The 18,759-nt window shown below is 28.6% G+C and overlaps 4 protein-coding genes across 5 annotated transcripts; 1 reads left to right on the forward strand and 3 right to left on the reverse strand.

The window, feature by feature from the left end:
- Positions 1 to 86: 86 nt before the first annotated feature.
- LOC145180603 (3-oxoacyl-[acyl-carrier-protein] synthase, mitochondrial-like) lies at positions 87 to 1,579 on the reverse strand. The gene has a single exon (XM_080055514.2). The coding sequence runs from the start codon at positions 1,530 to 1,532 to the stop codon at positions 168 to 170; it is 1,365 nt and encodes a 454-aa protein (XP_079911640.2). The 5' UTR covers positions 1,533 to 1,579; the 3' UTR covers positions 87 to 167.
- Positions 1,580 to 2,143: 564 nt separating this feature from the next.
- LOC145202580 (cyclin-J-like) lies at positions 2,144 to 7,122 on the reverse strand. 2 transcript variants are annotated; one of them, XM_080075567.2, is made up of 5 exons: positions 6,745 to 7,121; positions 6,427 to 6,553; positions 4,606 to 4,763; positions 4,098 to 4,257; positions 2,144 to 2,332 (listed from the first exon to the last, which is right to left on the reverse strand). In XM_080075567.2, the coding sequence occupies exons 1-5, from the start codon at positions 7,022 to 7,024 to the stop codon at positions 2,293 to 2,295; spliced, it is 765 nt and encodes a 254-aa protein (XP_079931693.2). In that variant the 5' UTR covers positions 7,025 to 7,121; the 3' UTR covers positions 2,144 to 2,292. The 2 variants fall into 2 exon arrangements, 1 of the variants encoding a protein (XP_079931693.2); XR_016450616.1 differs by lacking the exons at positions 2,144 to 2,332; positions 4,098 to 4,257 and adding an exon at positions 5,105 to 5,198 and having other exon boundaries at positions 4,629 to 4,763; positions 6,745 to 7,122.
- Positions 7,123 to 7,725: 603 nt separating this feature from the next.
- On the reverse strand, positions 7,726 to 8,503 carry LOC145201979 (gem-associated protein 6-like). The gene has a single exon (XM_080074841.2). It carries the CDS (start codon positions 8,229 to 8,231, stop codon positions 7,740 to 7,742), a length of 492 nt encoding a protein of 163 aa, XP_079930967.2. The 5' UTR covers positions 8,232 to 8,503; the 3' UTR covers positions 7,726 to 7,739.
- A 7,492-nt stretch (positions 8,504 to 15,995) lies between these two features.
- LOC145202385 (uncharacterized) lies at positions 15,996 to 18,646 on the forward strand. Its single transcript, XM_080075306.2, has 2 exons — positions 15,996 to 16,617; positions 17,189 to 18,646. The coding sequence occupies exons 1-2, from the start codon at positions 16,193 to 16,195 to the stop codon at positions 18,018 to 18,020; spliced, it is 1,257 nt and encodes a 418-aa protein (XP_079931432.2). The 5' UTR covers positions 15,996 to 16,192; the 3' UTR covers positions 18,021 to 18,646.
- Positions 18,647 to 18,759: the final 113 nt, after the last annotated feature.

An 18,759-nucleotide genomic window follows, 5' to 3' on the forward strand; every position in this document is an offset into this window, starting at 1 on the left:
ATACTTGAAACAATACAAATAAAGCAGTTCATTAAATAATAATAAAGGTAATTAGAACTAATGATAAAAAATTACTAAAAAGTTAATTCTAGTTAGATATATTTTGTTTCCTTTTACAAAACTTTGGAACTTTCAAATCAAAAATAATACATTAAATAAAATAAATTTTATTGCATTTCTCCTAAACACAAAGATGCATTTGTGCCTCCAAAACCAAATGAATTTTTAATAGCTATTCTTCGAGTTGCAGGACCAATAGAAAATGCTGTTGCTTCATTTGGTACATAATTCAGGTCAAAGTCATCATCTTTAGTTAGTAAATTCATGGTGGGAGGTATAACCTGATGATGAAGTGCTAATAAAGTAAATGCAGTCTCAACAGCACCTGCAGCCCCTAATAAATGGCCAATTGCACCTTTAAATGAAGATATCTTCATGTTGTATGCATGCTTACCAAAGCATTTCTTAATTGCTTTATTCTCTATAGCATCACCCAATGGTGTAGAAGTGGCATGAGCATTCACATATTGAACTTGCTCTGGAGCTATTTTTGCATCATGTAAAGCAGATTTCATACATAAAAAGGCACCCATACCATCTTCTCGTGGCGCAGTCATATGATGACCATCTCCAGACAATCCATATCCCATTATTTCACCATAAAGCTTAGCATTTCTATTTACAGCATGCTGATATTCTTCAAGTACCAATATAGCTGCACCTTCTCCAATTACAAAACCATCTCTATTTCTATCAAAAGGCCTAGATGAGGCACTTGGGTTTTCAGAAAAGGAAGTAGATAAAGCTCTAGCACGTGAGAAACCAGCCACAGCAACAGGTATAATTGCAGCATCTGTTCCGCCACATACCATAACATCAGCATCTCCATTTCTAATCATTCTCATCGAATCCCCTATTGAATGAGCACCAGTTGTGCATGCAGTAGAAACAGCATGATTTGGTCCTTGGAAACCATATTTAATACTAATGTGACCAGCAGCAAGATTTATCAAAATCTTGGGAACAAAATAAGGACTTACCCTTCTATAACCAAACTCAAGAAATGTTTTTGAAGTAGCTGCTATTGTTTCTAGATCAACCATTCCAGATCCTACAGCAACTCCAGTGCGTTGCTTTTCACTTTCTAAAGAAGGTCTCCATCCAGAATCTGCTAAAGCATCATCTGCAGCTGTTAAGGCATAAAGCATGCTTAGTGAAAGAAATTTCAAGTCATTTTTAGTCACATTGATACAAAATTCACCATCATTATTACCTACAGGGACAAAAGCAGCAACTTTAGAAGGAATAGATTCAAAACCTGCTCGATCATTATAAACTACACCTATATGTCCATTAATAAGTTTTTCCCAAGCAAAACTAGCTCCACAGCCCAAAGGTGAAACAATTCCAATACCAGTGCACACTACACGCCTTTGAGAGCATTCTGAGCTGCTTCTTTTTATTATGAAACTAATTTTATTCAAATGCAGCAGTTTCTTCATACCAATTCTACTATAATAGTTTTGTGTCATAATAAATTAAGAAAATCAAAGATAAACTAATAAAAAGAAAAACAATAAGAATAATAAAATCATAATTATTTAAAAAAAAAAAAAAAAGACATAAAAACACCAGATGAAATTATTAGGAATAACATTTCAATTGACCTTTTTTATTCAAAGCTTTTAACATAAAATAAAAAAACAAATGTTAAAATTTTTTTATTAATTGAAATTTTTTGAAATTAACACAACATTAACAAAGAAAAAACATAACTACAAGAATATTTTAAGAGGTAACAGTCTTTTAATTTATATAATGCAACTCAAGTTTAAATGTTTCTAAAAAACTTATATGAATGTTGGTAAACAAAATAAATGATTTGAAAAAAACAACAAAACAAAACAAAAAAAAACTTTCTTTTTCCTCGAACAAAAAATCATCTCAGAATTTGAGTGATTTTTTTTCTTTTTTCTTTTTAAAAAACTTTAAAAAACTTCACATCAAGAACAACAACTATAACAATGGAAAAAAATTTAAAAATAGAAAAATATAAAATTTAACTTTTCATTACAAGCATTTTTTTTTTTTTTCTTTTACAGTTTACAATATTTTTCTTTTTTAAATAAATAGAAAATATATATTTATTTTTTTGCATATATACAATGGCTTTAAATAGTGGAAACAACTGCATTTTTTTTTTTTTTTTTGCAATATAATTTTATACAAATATAAAAGCTATTTTAAAAATGTTTTTCATGATGAAAATGGGCATCAAGATTCAAACGAACATCAAAAATGTTTAGTTCTGTTCTGATCTTCCTGATGAATTCTAAAGTAAAAAATAAAACCTACAACTAACAATAAAGAATTTTTATCCAGGTTTTTTTCACAGTGAAGCTTGAGTTCAGATCAAGAGTTAGATTCTAATTCTTAGATCCCATTGATTTTTTTGTAGTAGACAAATAACAGTGACAAATAAGATTTTTTACTGTTTTTAACAAACCTTTTGAGTCCATTATACTATCTTACAGTGAACAGAAATTACATGAATGAAAAAGTTAAATATAAGAAAACATTGATTAGGTTTTGAGAATGCTATCACCACAATATCTTTACTATCCTTGATTTGCTGTTTTGAGTTTAAAATTAAAACCATTCTTAATTTCTTCTTTTTTTTACTTCACCAATGCGTGGAAAAAAATTTCCAGGCATTGGTGAAGTGAAGATAAGAATTTAATGTTTTTTTTTTTTACAAACTTTTATCCTAATTACATTTTAAAATATCTGAAAAAAGTATAGCAAAACTTAGATCCTCAATTATAACTTATAGCTGTGCTATGAATTGGCCTTCAGTAAATATTGCCATACTTTGAACAACTCAGAAAGTTTTTTTCAAGGTAAATCAGTAGCCTTTTGCTCTTTAGAACAAGTGATAATTCATTTAGGGAGAAGCTACCATGACGTTCCTGAGTTTTGTTTACAGCTTGTAAAAATTAAACTAACCCAAAGAATGTAGTCAAAAAATATTAATCATCTCTAAGCAGTAGCCTCCTGTAAAACTTCAGTTTATTTGGACAGATCTGAGAGGTTTTAAAATTTATTTTTTGGAAGCATGATCATTTATTGATTTTAAAGCAAAAAAATTTTAATTCAAAACTGTTCACAAAGATCTAATTGTTCTAACTGTTCTACCTTTCCAAACAACAAATGATTATAATTTACTTGTACCATAAATCTAAGGATGTGAATATATAGTTCTTAACTTACTGTTTTTAACTTTTTACACGTTTATTGAAAGTTTTTTTAAAATTTTATAACCTAAAGCTGCAGATATTTAACCGGCTATAAAAAAGTGCCTGCTAGTAAAGCATGAGAGGGTTTCCTTAAATAAAAACTGGTTTAGATGTGGGAAACCTTTCAACTCATTTATTCATTTGTTATACAATAACTCAATCTTCAATATATATTATTCTTTAACCATCCATCATGCCCTCTAAAGAACATCAGGTTTCCTAATTGTAGTCCTGAAGTTATTGTAAGTGAAAAAAACTCTCAGCAATCATTTCATCAATTACATTCAACTTGATCTTTAACATAAACTTTGATTGCATCTAAAACCATATTCAAAGGAATTGTTGTTGGAATGCTGGAATGCTGGAATTTGATTCAGTAATAAGAGGGGATTCAGTGATGAGAGGGGATTCAGTAATAAGAGGGAATTTGATTGAAAAAATGCTGGAATTTGATTCAGTTATAAGAGGGGATTCAGTGATGAGAGGGGATTCAGTAATAAGAGGGGATCCAGTAATGAGGGGATTCAGTGATGAGAGAGAATTCAGTGATAAAAGGGAATTCAGTAATAAGAGAGGATTCAGTAATGAGAGGGGGTTAGTAATCAGTAGTACAACCTTTTAAATAAGTCCAGGAATTCGAGGAAAGCTAATTCATTAACTTTTTCTAACTTCATTCATTTAGTTAAAGAGTTTTAGCTGTTTGTTAAGATTTTAACCCCTTTGTATATAAAGCTTTTAAAAATATAGCTTTTAAAACTTTAGATATAAAGTAAAATAAAAAATATCAATATTTAATTTTACCTTAAAAATGAATTAACACAGATAGCTAAACAGTTTTCTGAATAACCAGTCATTTTTTCTAATGCTTGATTCCAGGTTGGAGTTATTTTTAGACAAATCCGGGAAGCAGATATTGCTGCAGAAGCAATCATTGAAGGTAAAAAATCGTTAAAGAAATGATCTAAAAATGATAAGAATGAAAACCATTGTTTCTGATGAATAATTCATTAAAAGAATAAAAGATCAATTATCAATTGACAATCAATTTAAAAAAATAAACAAATAACTAATATTTTTAGATGTAATAAAGATATGAACTATCATAAATCTTTAATTAGCCTATTAATATCTAATAATAATATCAATTAACACTAATAATACATGTATGTACAAAGAATCAAATTTTTAAACCTCTGAACAATAAAACAAAATATTTTTTAGATAATGTAATAACATAGGCTTAAAATTGCAACTACAAAAATAACTACAAATTTCTTTTGCAGTTATAAATATATACTTAAAAAAACACCTTGTAAAGATACTTCTAAAAAGTAGCAAGCATATTTGTGAATATAAGTCTTGTACTTTTCTGCTGATGCAACTTTATAACCAACATGGAAATCTTCATGACATATTGAATTCTTCATGTAAAAATCAAGGAATTGAACCGAAGTTGGCAGTAATAGCCTGAATTTCAAACAAACTTTTGTTATATACACATATATACAGGTAATTCTAGGTAAGAAACAATTTTTGATAACATAACAGGAAAGAAGAAGAGTTCAGGCTTCTAGGAAAATATCTTTCAGCTCATATTCATACATGAATAACATTATAAACTACAGTTGAAATTAAGCAATATGGTGGAAAAAAACCTTAGGAAGAAAAAAATCTCATCAAACAAAAGTTAATTTTAACAATGTTTAAATTAGTTAAACAAATCTTTAAGGTTTGGATGTGATACTTCAAAATGTAAAACCAGATAAAAAATAAACTTTCATAAATAAAAATTAAGTATTAAACATTACATCAATGAACTGAAGCATTATAAAAGTTTTCTTTTAATGGGAACCATAAGATGATTTTCATAACGTTTAAGGGTTTAACATGTTGTTGCCATGACTAAATAAGAAAACTTAAACAATTATTTTCTGAAGAAAAAAACTTTTTGTAAAAAACTTCATTTTATTTTTGTTACATCTTGCTATGCTTTGAGTTTTCATGCTGGATTTTTAAATTTGGTTAAATTCAGTAAACAAAGCTTTTCAAGTTTGTTAGTTGTCTATGTAATAAAAACAATCAAACTGAATGTAAATAAATCAGGTAAGATAAATAAATTTGTATAACAAATATAAAGTTCATCAATTATTGCCAATTTTTTTTGTTTTGTTTGTGAGTTGCAGTCAAACTTGTGCTTCATTAATCAATGTGATGTATGTAAGAGCATCCGTTTATTTTCATTAAAAACTAAACAATCAGTATCTTCTAAGAAAAAACGTCATATGTAAGGATGGGCAGAAACTTGAGATGATTAGGTTAATCACATTTAAAAAATACACAAAAAGGTTGTGATACAGTCCAAAATTAAATAATCACTCAAAGGTATTTCAAGGGAATCAATTTTTTTTTAACATCAATTTAAAATGTTTGCTATTGTTTTGGACTAATTGGATCACACAAGCGATCTAATATTAACAAGATTCTTTTTGTTTGCCAGGGACTGCAAAGTCAGCTTACATTCACAACAAGAAAGCAACCTTGAAACTTAAGAACAAATACATAATGTAGTTGATTATTCTGCTGAAGAAGATATAACATCAAAATATTCTGGCACTATTTCACAGCAATACATGGAAAAGGAGTTATTGACTGTGTCAGTGCAGTAGTCAAGCAAATGGTAAGCAGCAAGTCAGAGCCAAAGGTGTTGATATTGGCTTAAAAAATCATCACAACATTGAGATAGTTGAAGAACATTTCAAGAAGCCACTACTTTCATTCCATCAGGTACTTTCAGAGAAATTTCATTTCAAATTCTTAATTTGTTTTTTCTTGGAAATATTGCATTACATCAGTGATTTTAGTTTTACTTCAATAATTTGGACCTCTTCACTTTAGAATTTAGTTTTAGAATTAGACAAATCACTTTACTGGGAAACACAGTAATTTTGTTTAAGTGCTTTGGTTCTTGAAATATTGCATGATCTTTCTGCATCTGTTATGTCAGTTAACGATGGAACTACTCATATACAAAATACCAATAGCTTTGATTATAAAAAAATTCCTTAGAATTCAGGTGACTTTTATACCAAATAATTTTATAAAGTAAATTTATCTATTAATATGAGCAAACCTCCAATCCAATGACTGCATAATATTTAGTTCCATTTGCATAAAGTCATCTTGATCAAATGATTTTTCAAGAAACTTTTTCAAAGTAGAAATCATTGGAATACGATTATCATTCTCTTCCAGCTTTGCTAAAAAAAAAATTAAGAGTAACTTTACATGTTAATAAGATTCAGAACAAGAAAATATTTTTTAAAAATTCAAAATAATAATACACATTAGCAAACTATGAAATAGAATATGTTTATTGGAACATAAACTGCAGAAAAACATGAAATAAAAAACATACCAATCGGCTGTAAGTTTGTAAAGAAAACAATACCTGCTATCCATAAACAACACAAAGCAAGAAGATTTAACTGAGATTTTTTTGAGAATTCCCATTTTTCCATCATTATATCCATGTAAACAACTGATAAGTGTAAAATACCATGAGATAAAAATAATTTTTCACTTATAACTGCTAACCAGTCAACTAACAAACGTCGGTAACATAACTGAGTTGATGTGCCATGAAATTTTGGAATCTCTAATTCTTTTGATCGAAGCACAAGAAGAATCTCATCAGAAAGTTTTATTTCATGGTCCAAAACTTGTGCCATTTAACTATTATATTTGCATATACAGTAGATTGATTTTTTATCCAAAGTCATTCTTAAAAAATAAAGAAACTGCTTCTTTTTCATATACAAATAAGGATATATATATATATATATATATATATATATATATATATATATATATATATATTATGCTCTAATTTTTTTGAATTTCTTTTTTAAGGATCCTTTTTTAATTTTGCCAGGGTTACATAGCACAATGTCCATGTCTTAAAAACAAAAATAAACTTTAAAAATGGGGTTGTAAGTAATGAAAAAAATTTAATTTGATTTCCCAAGAAAAATGTGACTTATTTTGTATACCTACAGGCTTTTGATATACATCTGTGTGTGTGTGTGTGTGTGTGTGTGTGTGTGTGTGTGTGTGTGTGTGTGTGTGTGTGTGTGTGTGTGTGTGTGTGTGTCTGAGAGAGAAATAATTTACATAGAAGTTAATATCTTAATTTTGTATAAAATAAAGGGTTAGCTTTAAATTTAATGATTAAATTATTAATTAGATGCAAATAATAAAAGGAAACAATCTGTGATTGGTGCATTCTTTTACATTATTTTAATATACCATAAGCATTAGTTCTAGTTCATCTCCTTATTGATTTTGGTAAAACATTCATATTTACACTAGTATGCAATTCCTAATTACATTATTTTTCAAAAACACTTTAAGATTGAGAAAAAAAAAAGCATCAGAAAATGGTAACTACTCATCATCACTATTGGGACAAGTTTCTACTATCCTCATGACTCTATCTAACACAATAGTATTGGTGCTACGACATGAATCAACAGTATATGGAGGCTCAATAAATGCAATACCATTCACCACAGAAATAACATCGTTTTCCTCAATGGAAACAGGCAATCTGTTCAATTCAAGCATTTGATGTAGTTTATTTCTACGTTTTAGTAAGTCTTCAGAAGTAAATTTATCCTGCTCTGGGAGTAGTTTTTTTAGGAAAATTTCTTTAAATTGTAAATACTCCTTGCGATTTGTATGTTCTATATCCATAACTTTAATATGCATAAGTTCATGTGAAAGCACAACATCAATTGTAAGATTACAATCTGTCTTTTTTGTAATTAAAACAACAGTACTTGTAATAGGGTCAATAGTAAAGCATTCTCCACACAACTGCTTACCATTTTTAAACTGTAAACAAATGAACTTATCTAAAAATTCTAAATTATCCATGACAACCTGCACTAAAAGTAAGTAAAATGTTATAAAACCAGATAGACATATTGCAACGCAAGACGAAAATTGAACGTGTTAAAACTTTCTAACTTCAATTTAATGGTTTCTTCTAACAATAAAAAAGAGGCTAATGTCACTGGCTTTAATTTTTATATCTTAAATTGAATCAGATCTTCGAAATATTTAACCGACAAATATTTTAAATAAACCATGCTTTTCCTTTTAACCTCAAGTTAGAGACGACAAAGAGCATTTTAAAAAGTTGAGGGGAAGGTGGAGGGGGGACAAAGGGAAGACTAGGAGAGGGCGAAATTTTTAAGCATAAAAATATTTAGTCACAAGATTTAACACAATTTTGTTCTAATGATAGAGTATTTTTGTAGTTTGTAAGGTAAAACTTTTTTTTGAAATTAAATATATGAAGCTTCTCTTCTCAGAGTTAAATATGAATCTTCTTCTCGAAGCTTGAATCTTCTTTTCAAAGTTAAACTTTCCGTTTATTTCCAAGAAAAAGCTTTAACAGGAACAAGATTAGGAACTAAAAGAAAAATGAGATTAAGTAATACAGTAAAAATAAGTTTACCAATTGCAATAAGAATAAGATTGCCAATTAAAATAAAAAAAAAAGTTAACAATTACAATAGAAATAAGATGAGGAATAAAAATGAGGATTATTTTATAGCAGACAATTACGAAGAGCTAATTGAAAGTACGCTAGTCTATGGATTGCAGAATGTCTCTTAAATTGCATGGTAAATGTTCACTAGGACCAACTTAAAGATAGTATGGGAGCCTACTTGAAAGAACAAGATAAAATTTTTCATTAAGACGTGATGAATTTTAATTGCCGTTATCACCAATACATTTGGGAGTTAACACGAGAATATCCATTTATTTCTGAACTTTTTTTATGTATTTTGTTACAGTGGTTGTTTTTTTTAAAAGGTTTTCTTGACAGTAATTCTGGTTCATAACAAAAGCTTATTTTATAGCATAGAATAAAGGTGTAAAAGAAATGGGAAATTTCCTTCAAATTAGTTATTTCATTTTGATACCTAAAAAATTTAAAATTTTTGAGTAAAGCATTAAATTAGTAAAATTGAAGAAATAACAAATAGATATGCGTAACCAAATGTTATTGACCGGGCATTATGAATTTGAAACAAAAAATTTGAAACTAGTTTTTGCGAAAACTGGTTGTTACTTTACACAAATTAAAAACGTCTCACTTATTCAACTTGCTTATAAAACAAGTAAAAGAATCTAAAAGAACTTTGCCAAAGAATCTTATTGGGTGAAACAAATGTCATTTTAAACTAATCAATTTTAACATACTATTTGTTTATTAAAAGTATGTTTTAAGTATTTTTTGTTAAATAAGAAAACATTTAAAGGTCTCTCCTCAATAACCCATCATCATTATGGGCCTCTCCTCAATAACCCATCATCATCCTCATTGATAACCAACCTCAATACTCCCATCATCCTCCTTATTGATAAAATTGGATCAATACTTTCCATGCTGATTAAAGATTTAAAGTTAATAAATGTAAGTTTTAAGCAATTGGAACACATAATATTTTTAATCTTTTGACTCTCAATTATATGTGACTGCTCAAGAAACAATCGAAGCATTACAACAGATTTTTCCTGACCGTAACATGTCTAAATATGGTGATTTTAGTTGGGTTGTCCAATCACCAGATTTAACAGCTACAGATATTTTTTGTGGAGCTATCTGAAGTCTAAACAATATATATGAATCGCAAACATAGCACAGGACTTGCTGCGTTTAAATGGGACCCATTTATTATACATAATTTTCGAACTTAATTTAAAAAATGAGAATTAAGTTATATTTATTGTTAAAAAGTTAATACCAAAACAAGTCAGATCGTGACTTTTTGAACACCCTGTATATGATCTTTAAAAAACTTATTTTTTAAAATTTTTGAATGTAATTTACTTAAGACTAAAAAATACATTTACGCAACCTAGCAATAGTAAACATAGTTACAAGTCTTAAATGTTTTGTTGCTATGAACATGGAACGAACAAGAGCCATTATAACATTTACAACATTTGAATCCGGCCCTTAGAAATGTGTTGTCGCTCTATCTTCTATTGTGATTTGAGTCTCTAACGAAGTAACAGTATGTCCCATCAAAAAATTATTTGGTCAGCAAATTTATTTTTATAGTTACTGGACAACTGATCAACATTAAAAAATAGCAATACAGTCAAATTGATTAATGAACTTTTATTCTTAAATAATTTTTTAGAACTAATTTCGAAAATCCAACTCATTTATTACAATGATGCATCACTTTTTGCGTTATTGAAATCTCCTATTTTGCATAGTCACTTCTTTAGCGAAATGTGTCATAATGCTATTGGAATTTAAATACACAAAATAATTAGTTCATCAGAGCCTTTTTAGTAATTTACACGTACGTTTTGTTTGTATTTTTAGATTAAAAAAAAAAAAAAAATTAAATTACTTAAAATCAATGACAGGTTTGGTTTTTTAACAAATAAAATGTTTAGATGATCCTGATAACTTTTTTATTTTGTATGCAGTTGATATTTTATATGTAGTTGATATTTTATATGCAGTTCATATTTCATATTTTAGAAAAAAATCTTGCTTATATTAAAAAGTATAATTTCATGGCGGAAAGCGCTGAAACATTTGATGACGTTAAGTTGTTGAAAGTATCATGGACCTATAAGAGATGGACGTGCAAGCTTTTGTTTTTTTTGCGAACCATGCTCGTTGCGCCAATGATATATTAAAAATAACTAGATGTCTAACTTCCGCGTATTTTTTGAAGCAAAAATCGGCCATTATGGGGGGCAAATTTAACAAATCAAAAGCTTCGTATTTGTTTTGTTTTGATAAATAGCGTAAAGATTTTGCCCTCCATAATGGCCGATTTTTGCTTCACTTTTTCTTATACCGATTTACGGCAGTTAGACATCTAGTTATTCTTAATATATCATTGCGTTGCGCATTGTTACAGATCTTTTGTTTTAAACAATAGAAATTAAATTATTTTAAAGTCTGTCAGATTCGTCGAAAATTTTTCGTGTCGTCTAACCAGTCACATTACTTCCTTTTAACTTCTTTTTACTAATTCAAAATAACAGCATGGACGTATAAGAGATGGACGTGCAAGTCATTGTTTTACATCAAAGAGGCCGCAGAAATCAGCGTGCCATGCGAGTTTCCGACAAACTCTAAATTTTCACCTGTCAACAAAAAAAACTACTAAAATGGCTGCCCACAGATTTAAAACAGAAACTCTGATCACGTGGTATTAGTTTAAACTTTTATAGCATTTGTTTAATAAGTTCAGGATAAAGTAACTATTTCACGCGTTGACAAATTATTAAACAAATTACGCCAAGTTTTCAAGAAATTAGTTGTCGGCACGAACAGATTTTCATCATTTTTCAAAGATAAACATTTGTAAATTTAGGAACTTTTTTCAAGTAAACAAAGTTTCGTCAATAATAAAATAGATCTGTAAAGATAATTTTAAAATGACTAAAAAAAGTATAGCGAAACATAAAAAAGCATAAATAAAATTTTTTGTCAAGATTTGGTTTCATTCAACTCCTTAGTCCTTCATTCACCATTCACCAGCTTTAATTTTGTGTACTTTTTTTAGCATTTTTTTCCGATATGTCGCCATTTTTTGCCTCCTCTACTCTATAAGCTCCATAATATATATTCCACAATGCATTATTTTTTAGCAGGTTTTTTTTTCTAATGGGATTTTTTATAATTCATTTGATAGTGCAAAACCTTTTAAAAAGTTATTCAAATTTATAATTATCTTGCAAAATGCGCCCAGATATTTCATATTTTCGTTTTTCATATTTCATATATTATTTCATTTGTCATAAAAAACACATTGTAACCCGTTTGTTTTTGTCAAATAAAAATTAGTTTATATTTAGCTGGTAAATCATATTATGTTGATATTAAATACTTAGTTATTCTTGTGGTTTGCCATAAATTGGCTTTGCTAAATTCTCTAAAATGTGAGAAATTATTTTTTTATTTATTGTATTTACATTCATTTTATGTGTAAGTTATTTATCCTTAGCTGTCTTAGCTGTATATATTTCTGTTGTCAAATAGAAAAAAAGAAAGTTCTATAATATTCATAAACTGGAAGTCTACAGCAATATCGTAGATGGAGTAGTTCCCAGGACATGAAACAATTGTGCTCTTGGTAGCTACAAAACTAGTTGATATCTTGTATTATTTATTATATCTCTAGTTACACATGTGCTAAAGTAGTTAAGTAAATGATCTCAGTCTCTATATCATCATCAGCGTTATTTCTTAAAATATTAAGAATGTCTAGTTAAATAAAATTAAGCTTAAAACTTGGTTCTATTGATGTTATGTTGAATAACTGAAAGGAAGTTGATGTGACTGGTTAGACGAAACCAAAAGTTTTCGACGAATCCGACAGACTTTAATATAATTTAATTTCTATTGTTTAAAACAAAAAATCTGTAACAATACGCAACGAGCATGGCTCGCAAAAAAAAAACAATATCGTTATACGTCCATCTCTTATAGGTCCGTGAAAGTATTAATAGTTCTTAATCAACGATATTTGTAAACGTGTTTTTAATGACGGATTTTGAAGGCTATTTTTGGAATTTTATAAGTCAAAAATCGAAATTAAAAAAAAGTTGCTCACTGTAGTGAGATATCTGTTTTCATTTTAATGAAACTTCACAACCTAGATTATGAGGATATTTAATCAAAAGATGGAATGTTAGAAGATGAAGAGCTGAAAGAAGAAGAGCTTATTTCAGAGAAAATCTCACAGAACGAATTAAACGAGTTTGGGTTTAGGAGAATCATCAGAGCTGGTAGCATCGAGACTTGCTGAAAAAAATACTTTTTTTTCCAGATGTCAGAAATTATATTTGCTTATCAGATAGATGCAGATGTAAATTCACTAGAAAACTGTTGGTTCTCAAGTTTTAAGTATTATAAAATCTCAAAATTACAAGAAAATTTAACGCAAGTTTTAATAAAAAATGGTCTTTAACTTACAATAAAACCTTTTTCTGATCAATTAAAAAGTTTGACGTCAGAAAAGTAGTTGTAGACGTAATAATATAAGAACAGGGGGGGGGGTCTACATTTTTTTAATTGTATTACATTTATATTTGGTAGCAGTTAAAATTATCAACTATTTTTAGTTTTGAAAGAGCTAACAAAAGAATATTTGTCTAATTAAGAAAAAATGAAGTTGTTTTGTCCCAAAAGTTCTAGTAAAAAATATTTTTGAAGAACTTTGTAAATGAGTGAATAAATTGTAAATGATGTAACTCACTGAGCCTCAGCTAAAAATTAAAAATTCTTAGAGCTAAAAATCAAGGCTTAACAAAAATCACTTCATATTTCAAATAAAGTATCAAATAATGTTAATTTGAAAATGTTTTCACTAACTGAAACACTGATTCATTTGTAATTTTGCTTTAGTAATTATATGAAGGCTTCAGGGGAAAAACGATGAGATTCCAAATTTGCCTGAAAAAATTTTGCTAGTGCCATCTAGTAGCATTTTTTGTCGCCTTTCAGAATATCGTATTGCGAAAGGGAAAAAACAATGGCAATCCTACGAAAAATACATTTTAAAATTGCCCATCCCATCCCTCTATGTATGGCGTCATACCTTGTCTCTCTTTGATTTTTTTACTGTAAGTTATTGCTTAAATTAGTATTAATTGAACGTTAATATATATTATTATGAATTTTATTGATTAAAAGAAATTTAAGAATGATAAATACACGTTATTACCGTTAAAACGCAGACTTTACTCTACAAAGTCTATATCTCGGAATATAGACTTTGTAGAATAAAGTCTGCGTTTATTTTCGAAAATACTAGTGGACTTTTTTCTACAAAGTCTATATCTCGGAATAGTTATTTTATACGCACTCAATATACGCACACGTTTTTATCAGTTGTGAACGTTTCTTTTCCTCATATCTCAAAATGAGATTTTTGGTTATCTCATCGTTTTTCCCCTGGACTCTTCATATACTTAATTCGTTAAGTTCTTGAAGACTTTAACGTGATAAAATGTTTTAACATATTACCACCTAACTTCAATATAATACGAAACACGGTTTTATTGATTTTAAATACAAAATTATTTCTAAAAATCTTTTTTGATGACCAATCATTTCAAGAACTCCGTCAGTGCTATGCCACATAATGAATTCCAGTTCAGGTTAAAGTACTTTATAGATGTATTAAAAACTTCATATCTAACCCTAAGCCTAACCCTAACCCTACCAACCCACCTAGGTATTGAACTACCATTAATAAGGCTTAGAGAACTAAAAGTGCTGTAAAAATACTTCAAATTTTCTTTTGTAGCTCCAATTAGTTTCCTAAGGCAAAAACCAAAAGAAATTTCCCATCATGTTTGTATGAGTGCAGGAAATGTATCTTGAGTGACATTCTGCAACCCATTCTTCTTAAGACTCCAACCATTTTTTGCCTCATGAGATGTTATTTGTATGACAGACAGGTTCTTAAATGAAAAACAAACAAAGATCCTCCAGTGAGTGATATCTTAAACTCTTGTGAAAAAAATAAAAAAACTAAGGACAGTTCTACCTCATATATAAATTTATGGCAACTAAAAAACTCTTTTTTAGTTTTCATAACAAATTTATATATGAGATAGAATTGTTTTACGAGATTTGTGACAAAGCACTGAACATTCTTAGCTTTTTAGAGTTTTGAGACTTATTTTCTATTTAAAAAGAGGAACTGCCACAAAAATGGAAACTATTTTTCTTCGATAAGTTGATAGCCTCTTGGATAAAAATAACTGCTGTAATATCTTACGGCTTTAATCAAAGTTAAATAACTATAAATATATGTATGAAAATTTAAACATCATAAAACGTTATTTATTTATTATATATCTTACATATATTATCTAATATAATATTATATATCTAGTTTTATGATGACAAAATTTTTAAGTAAATTGACAATAAATCTGTCATTCAAAAAAACTTTTTTTGCGCTTGGCAAGTAATGCAGCTCCAAACAATTCAAAACATTGGTATTTATACATGCATTAAGACTTAACGTATACAGTTTTAGTGCTGTAAAAGGCAGTAAAAGTACTCTGTTACCTATTTTGAATTACTATACTAAGAGTATATTTATTTAACAAAGGTGAAAATAGCGATTTATTACTCATTGTTTTAGCATTTTTATTACGAATTACTAATAAAGCATCTAATTATCAATGGTATTTTTTTTACTTGTTATAGTTTTTGTCTTCTGTTCATCTTTTTCCAATTTCATATCTCTTTAATCAATATTACAATTTGTCATCATTTGTAGCAAAAGTATTATTTGCACATATAATCACCATGTTACCAAACAACAATGAAAGCTTTTATTTCTGTTTTACAAAGTAAATTACATCAACTATGTTACTGATACAATATTTCCATGCTGAGGCTGAGTTGAAGAATGTTAAGTTTTTTTACAAAACTCACCTACCCAACAGCATCAAATCTCTACGTTTGTTTTTATTTGTAAATAAATTTTTCAGTGAATGTTATTTGAAATAAATTTATTTGGTTATTTATTTATTTATTTTTTGCGGAAATATTTCATTGAGTACTTTGAGCAAGCCACTTAAAAAAAAGGTTTCTTGAATAAACAAACAATCCATTTCTTATCTCTTGTCGAACTCCACGTGATACTATTGTTCCGGCTTTATAAGATGGCGCGAGGAAACAATGCATACATAATCTGACAAAGAACAATAAAAACAAAACTATTGTGAATAAACCAAACTTACATAGTTGATCAATTGTGTTTTCAATCGATTTCGTTTGCAAAGAGAATTGTCAGGATAAAACAAAACTTCGAAGAAAAAAACAAATGATGGCAGCCTCTGAAACAAATTCTAACTTCGCAACGCATGTGATACAAAACAACAACATTAGTCATGCTGTTTCTCAAGAACAAAAAAAAAATGAAGAATATGGACCCACAACAATATCTCTTTCTGAGGCTGCTCAGTGTCTTAAAAATTTGGGAGATGAAGATATTTTGTGCGATGATGCCCTACTTCGTCTTACAATGTCAAACACCTCTAAACACGGAGAAACCGAATTTCTAGATGCAAAAAGTAGCCGTGTTAAACGTCCCATGAATAGTTTTATGGTTTGGGCTCAAACAGCTAGAAAAAAACTAGCTGAGAAATATCCTCATCTACATAATGCTCATTTAAGCAAAATGCTAGGTAAACTATGGAAAATGTTGTCACCTGATGAAAAACAACCTTATGTATTAGAGGCAGCTAGGTTAGTATGTTGTATAAACATATATACACACACACACACACACACACACACACACACACACACACACACACACACACACACACACACACACACACATATATATATATATATATATATATATATATATATATATATATATATATATATATATATATATATATATATATATATATATATATATATATATATATATATATATATATATATTGAAAATACAGTGAAAGGATGAAAAATTTGTTGGTACTCAAAGTTTCATGCTGGTGTACTGGCAATCATCAGAGAAAATATAATGTAATTGCTCTTGCCAGCAGCCAATTTACTACTCTTGAGTGAAGAATTCTCTTACTGATCATATATATATATATATATATATATATATATATATATATATATATATATATATATATATATATATATATATATATATATATATATATATATATATATATATATATATATATATATGTATGTATGTTAGCATTTACAATTCACTTAAATTCATACTACATATCTCTTTAATTTTTGACATTGACATATGAAAAATTTATTAATATGTGAATTTTTTTTTCAGGCTTGATAAGTTACATAAAGATGAACATCCTGAATATAAATACAGACCAAGAAGGCGACCTAAAGGTTTAAAGAGAGGTTATAGCACCCCAACAATGATAATGAGTCCCACTGCAACAGGTAAACCCTACACATATCCATCAAACTGGGCTCGCATCGTACATGCACCAGAAAATGAAAATATTGTTTCACCACGAGCAGAAGCAGCTCAAATTGTTTATGCTACTGATGGCATGCAATATTATGCTGTCCAGAAAGGAAGTGGTTTTACACCAACAATGGCCCATCATCATGGAAATTCAGTAATTGTATCTCCAACCAATCAAGTAACAACAAATCAGCCAATTACACTTGTTCAATCTACGTCAGTTCCAACTTCTAACTATCCAGCTTATGTTACTGTGCCTATGCCAGCAACATCAACTGCAATTTTTCATCCTATTGCGATTCCTGTGCAAGGAGTTCATACTCCAGCTTTTGTTCTACGCTCATCATATCCTGGAGGTAATATTTTATCTCCATCTGGAATTCCTATAACTTATCATAATATAGATCATAGAACAATTGAGTCTCAAATACAGTCTAACCAACACATGAAAACAGAAAGTACTAACACTATTGTCAAGACACCCGATGGTGAAACAATAGTTATTATACAAAGACCAATAGATGGACATGTTGTTCCTTTTCAGTTAAGAGAAGTACCCACAGGAGCTACTAGTACTATAACTGTTGTTCCTCAGTCTCAGGTTATACAGCAACATATTGTACAAGCTCCTACCAATCAAGAGGCTAAACAAATACTAGTAGATCAATCTATTCATTCATCTTAATTGCACACTGATGTTTTTGATCTTCAATTATTTAAACATATCTTAAAAACTAAAATGTTTGTGTATTTTTTTTCTTTTCTCTGCAGTTCTTTAACAAAATCCTTTCTTGTTGTTGTTCATTGTTACTGTTGTAAAATATTTATGAGAAGTTATTCCTCTGCACTGATTCTACACTTTGTTTTTGAAACGGTAACTGTTGTGTTTCATACAGTTTTTGTATTTAAAAGGTTTTATGAATTAACTGACTTTTTTTTGATTGGGAGGATTTTGTTTTTATGATTAAGAAAGTGTTGGATTAATGATGGTGCTGTATGGTGCGAAAAATTTCTTTCTTGTTTTTTTCTAATTGATGTTTACCCACCCCTCCCTCATCTATGCGTTTTTACCCACCCCTCCCTCATCTATGCGTTTTTAGAAAATATTCTTATTCTTACTTGGTACTCTTGTTTATTACCATGTGAAAGTTATTTTGAGTATTTGATATTTTTTTCTGTTTGCAAACTTGTCAGATAATTGTAGACGATATTTTAAATTTAATTTTTGATATCCTCCATGTGCTCAAAGCATTTTTTTTTTTTTTTTGTAAATAACTAACTTCGTTATTTTATAAATAGAAATTATTAAATTTGTGAAGTTGTTTTATATGTCTCCTTTACTCAAGCAGTATTAAAAAATAGCAGTTAAAGTTAAGAATTTAAAATAACATGATGTATAATGAAATTTGTTTCTGAGGAAAGTA

Source organism: Hydra viridissima, unplaced genomic scaffold (genome assembly GCF_058129835.1).
Source record: "Hydra viridissima isolate aposymbiotic clone 2 unplaced genomic scaffold, HvirCarnegie_v1 scaffold_3, whole genome shotgun sequence".
Taxonomy (NCBI): domain Eukaryota; kingdom Metazoa; phylum Cnidaria; class Hydrozoa; order Anthoathecata; family Hydridae; genus Hydra; species Hydra viridissima.

Excerpts from the sequence above, each read along its gene's own strand:
- LOC145202385 (XM_080075306.2), top strand. The coding sequence starts at position 16,193 with ATGATGGCAGCCTCTGAAACAAATTCTAACTTCGCAACGCATGTGATA. Across the intron at positions 16,618-17,188 it reads TATGTATTAGAGGCAGCTAG|GCTTGATAAGTTACATAAAG; the intron begins GTTAGTATGTTG and ends TTTTTTTTTCAG.
- LOC145201979 (XM_080074841.2), bottom strand. The coding sequence starts at position 8,231 with ATGGATAATTTAGAATTTTTAGATAAGTTCATTTGTTTACAGTTTAAA.
- LOC145202580 (XM_080075567.2), bottom strand. The coding sequence starts at position 7,024 with ATGGCACAAGTTTTGGACCATGAAATAAAACTTTCTGATGAGATTCTT. Across the intron at positions 6,554-6,744 it reads GTGTTGTTTATGGATAGCAG|CAAAGCTGGAAGAGAATGAT; the intron begins GTATTGTTTTCT and ends TTTTTTTTTTAG. Across the intron at positions 2,333-4,097 it reads TGTGTTAATTCATTTTTAAG|AATTCATCAGGAAGATCAGA; the intron begins GTAAAATTAAAT and ends TTTTTACTTTAG.
- LOC145180603 (XM_080055514.2), bottom strand. The coding sequence starts at position 1,532 with ATGACACAAAACTATTATAGTAGAATTGGTATGAAGAAACTGCTGCAT.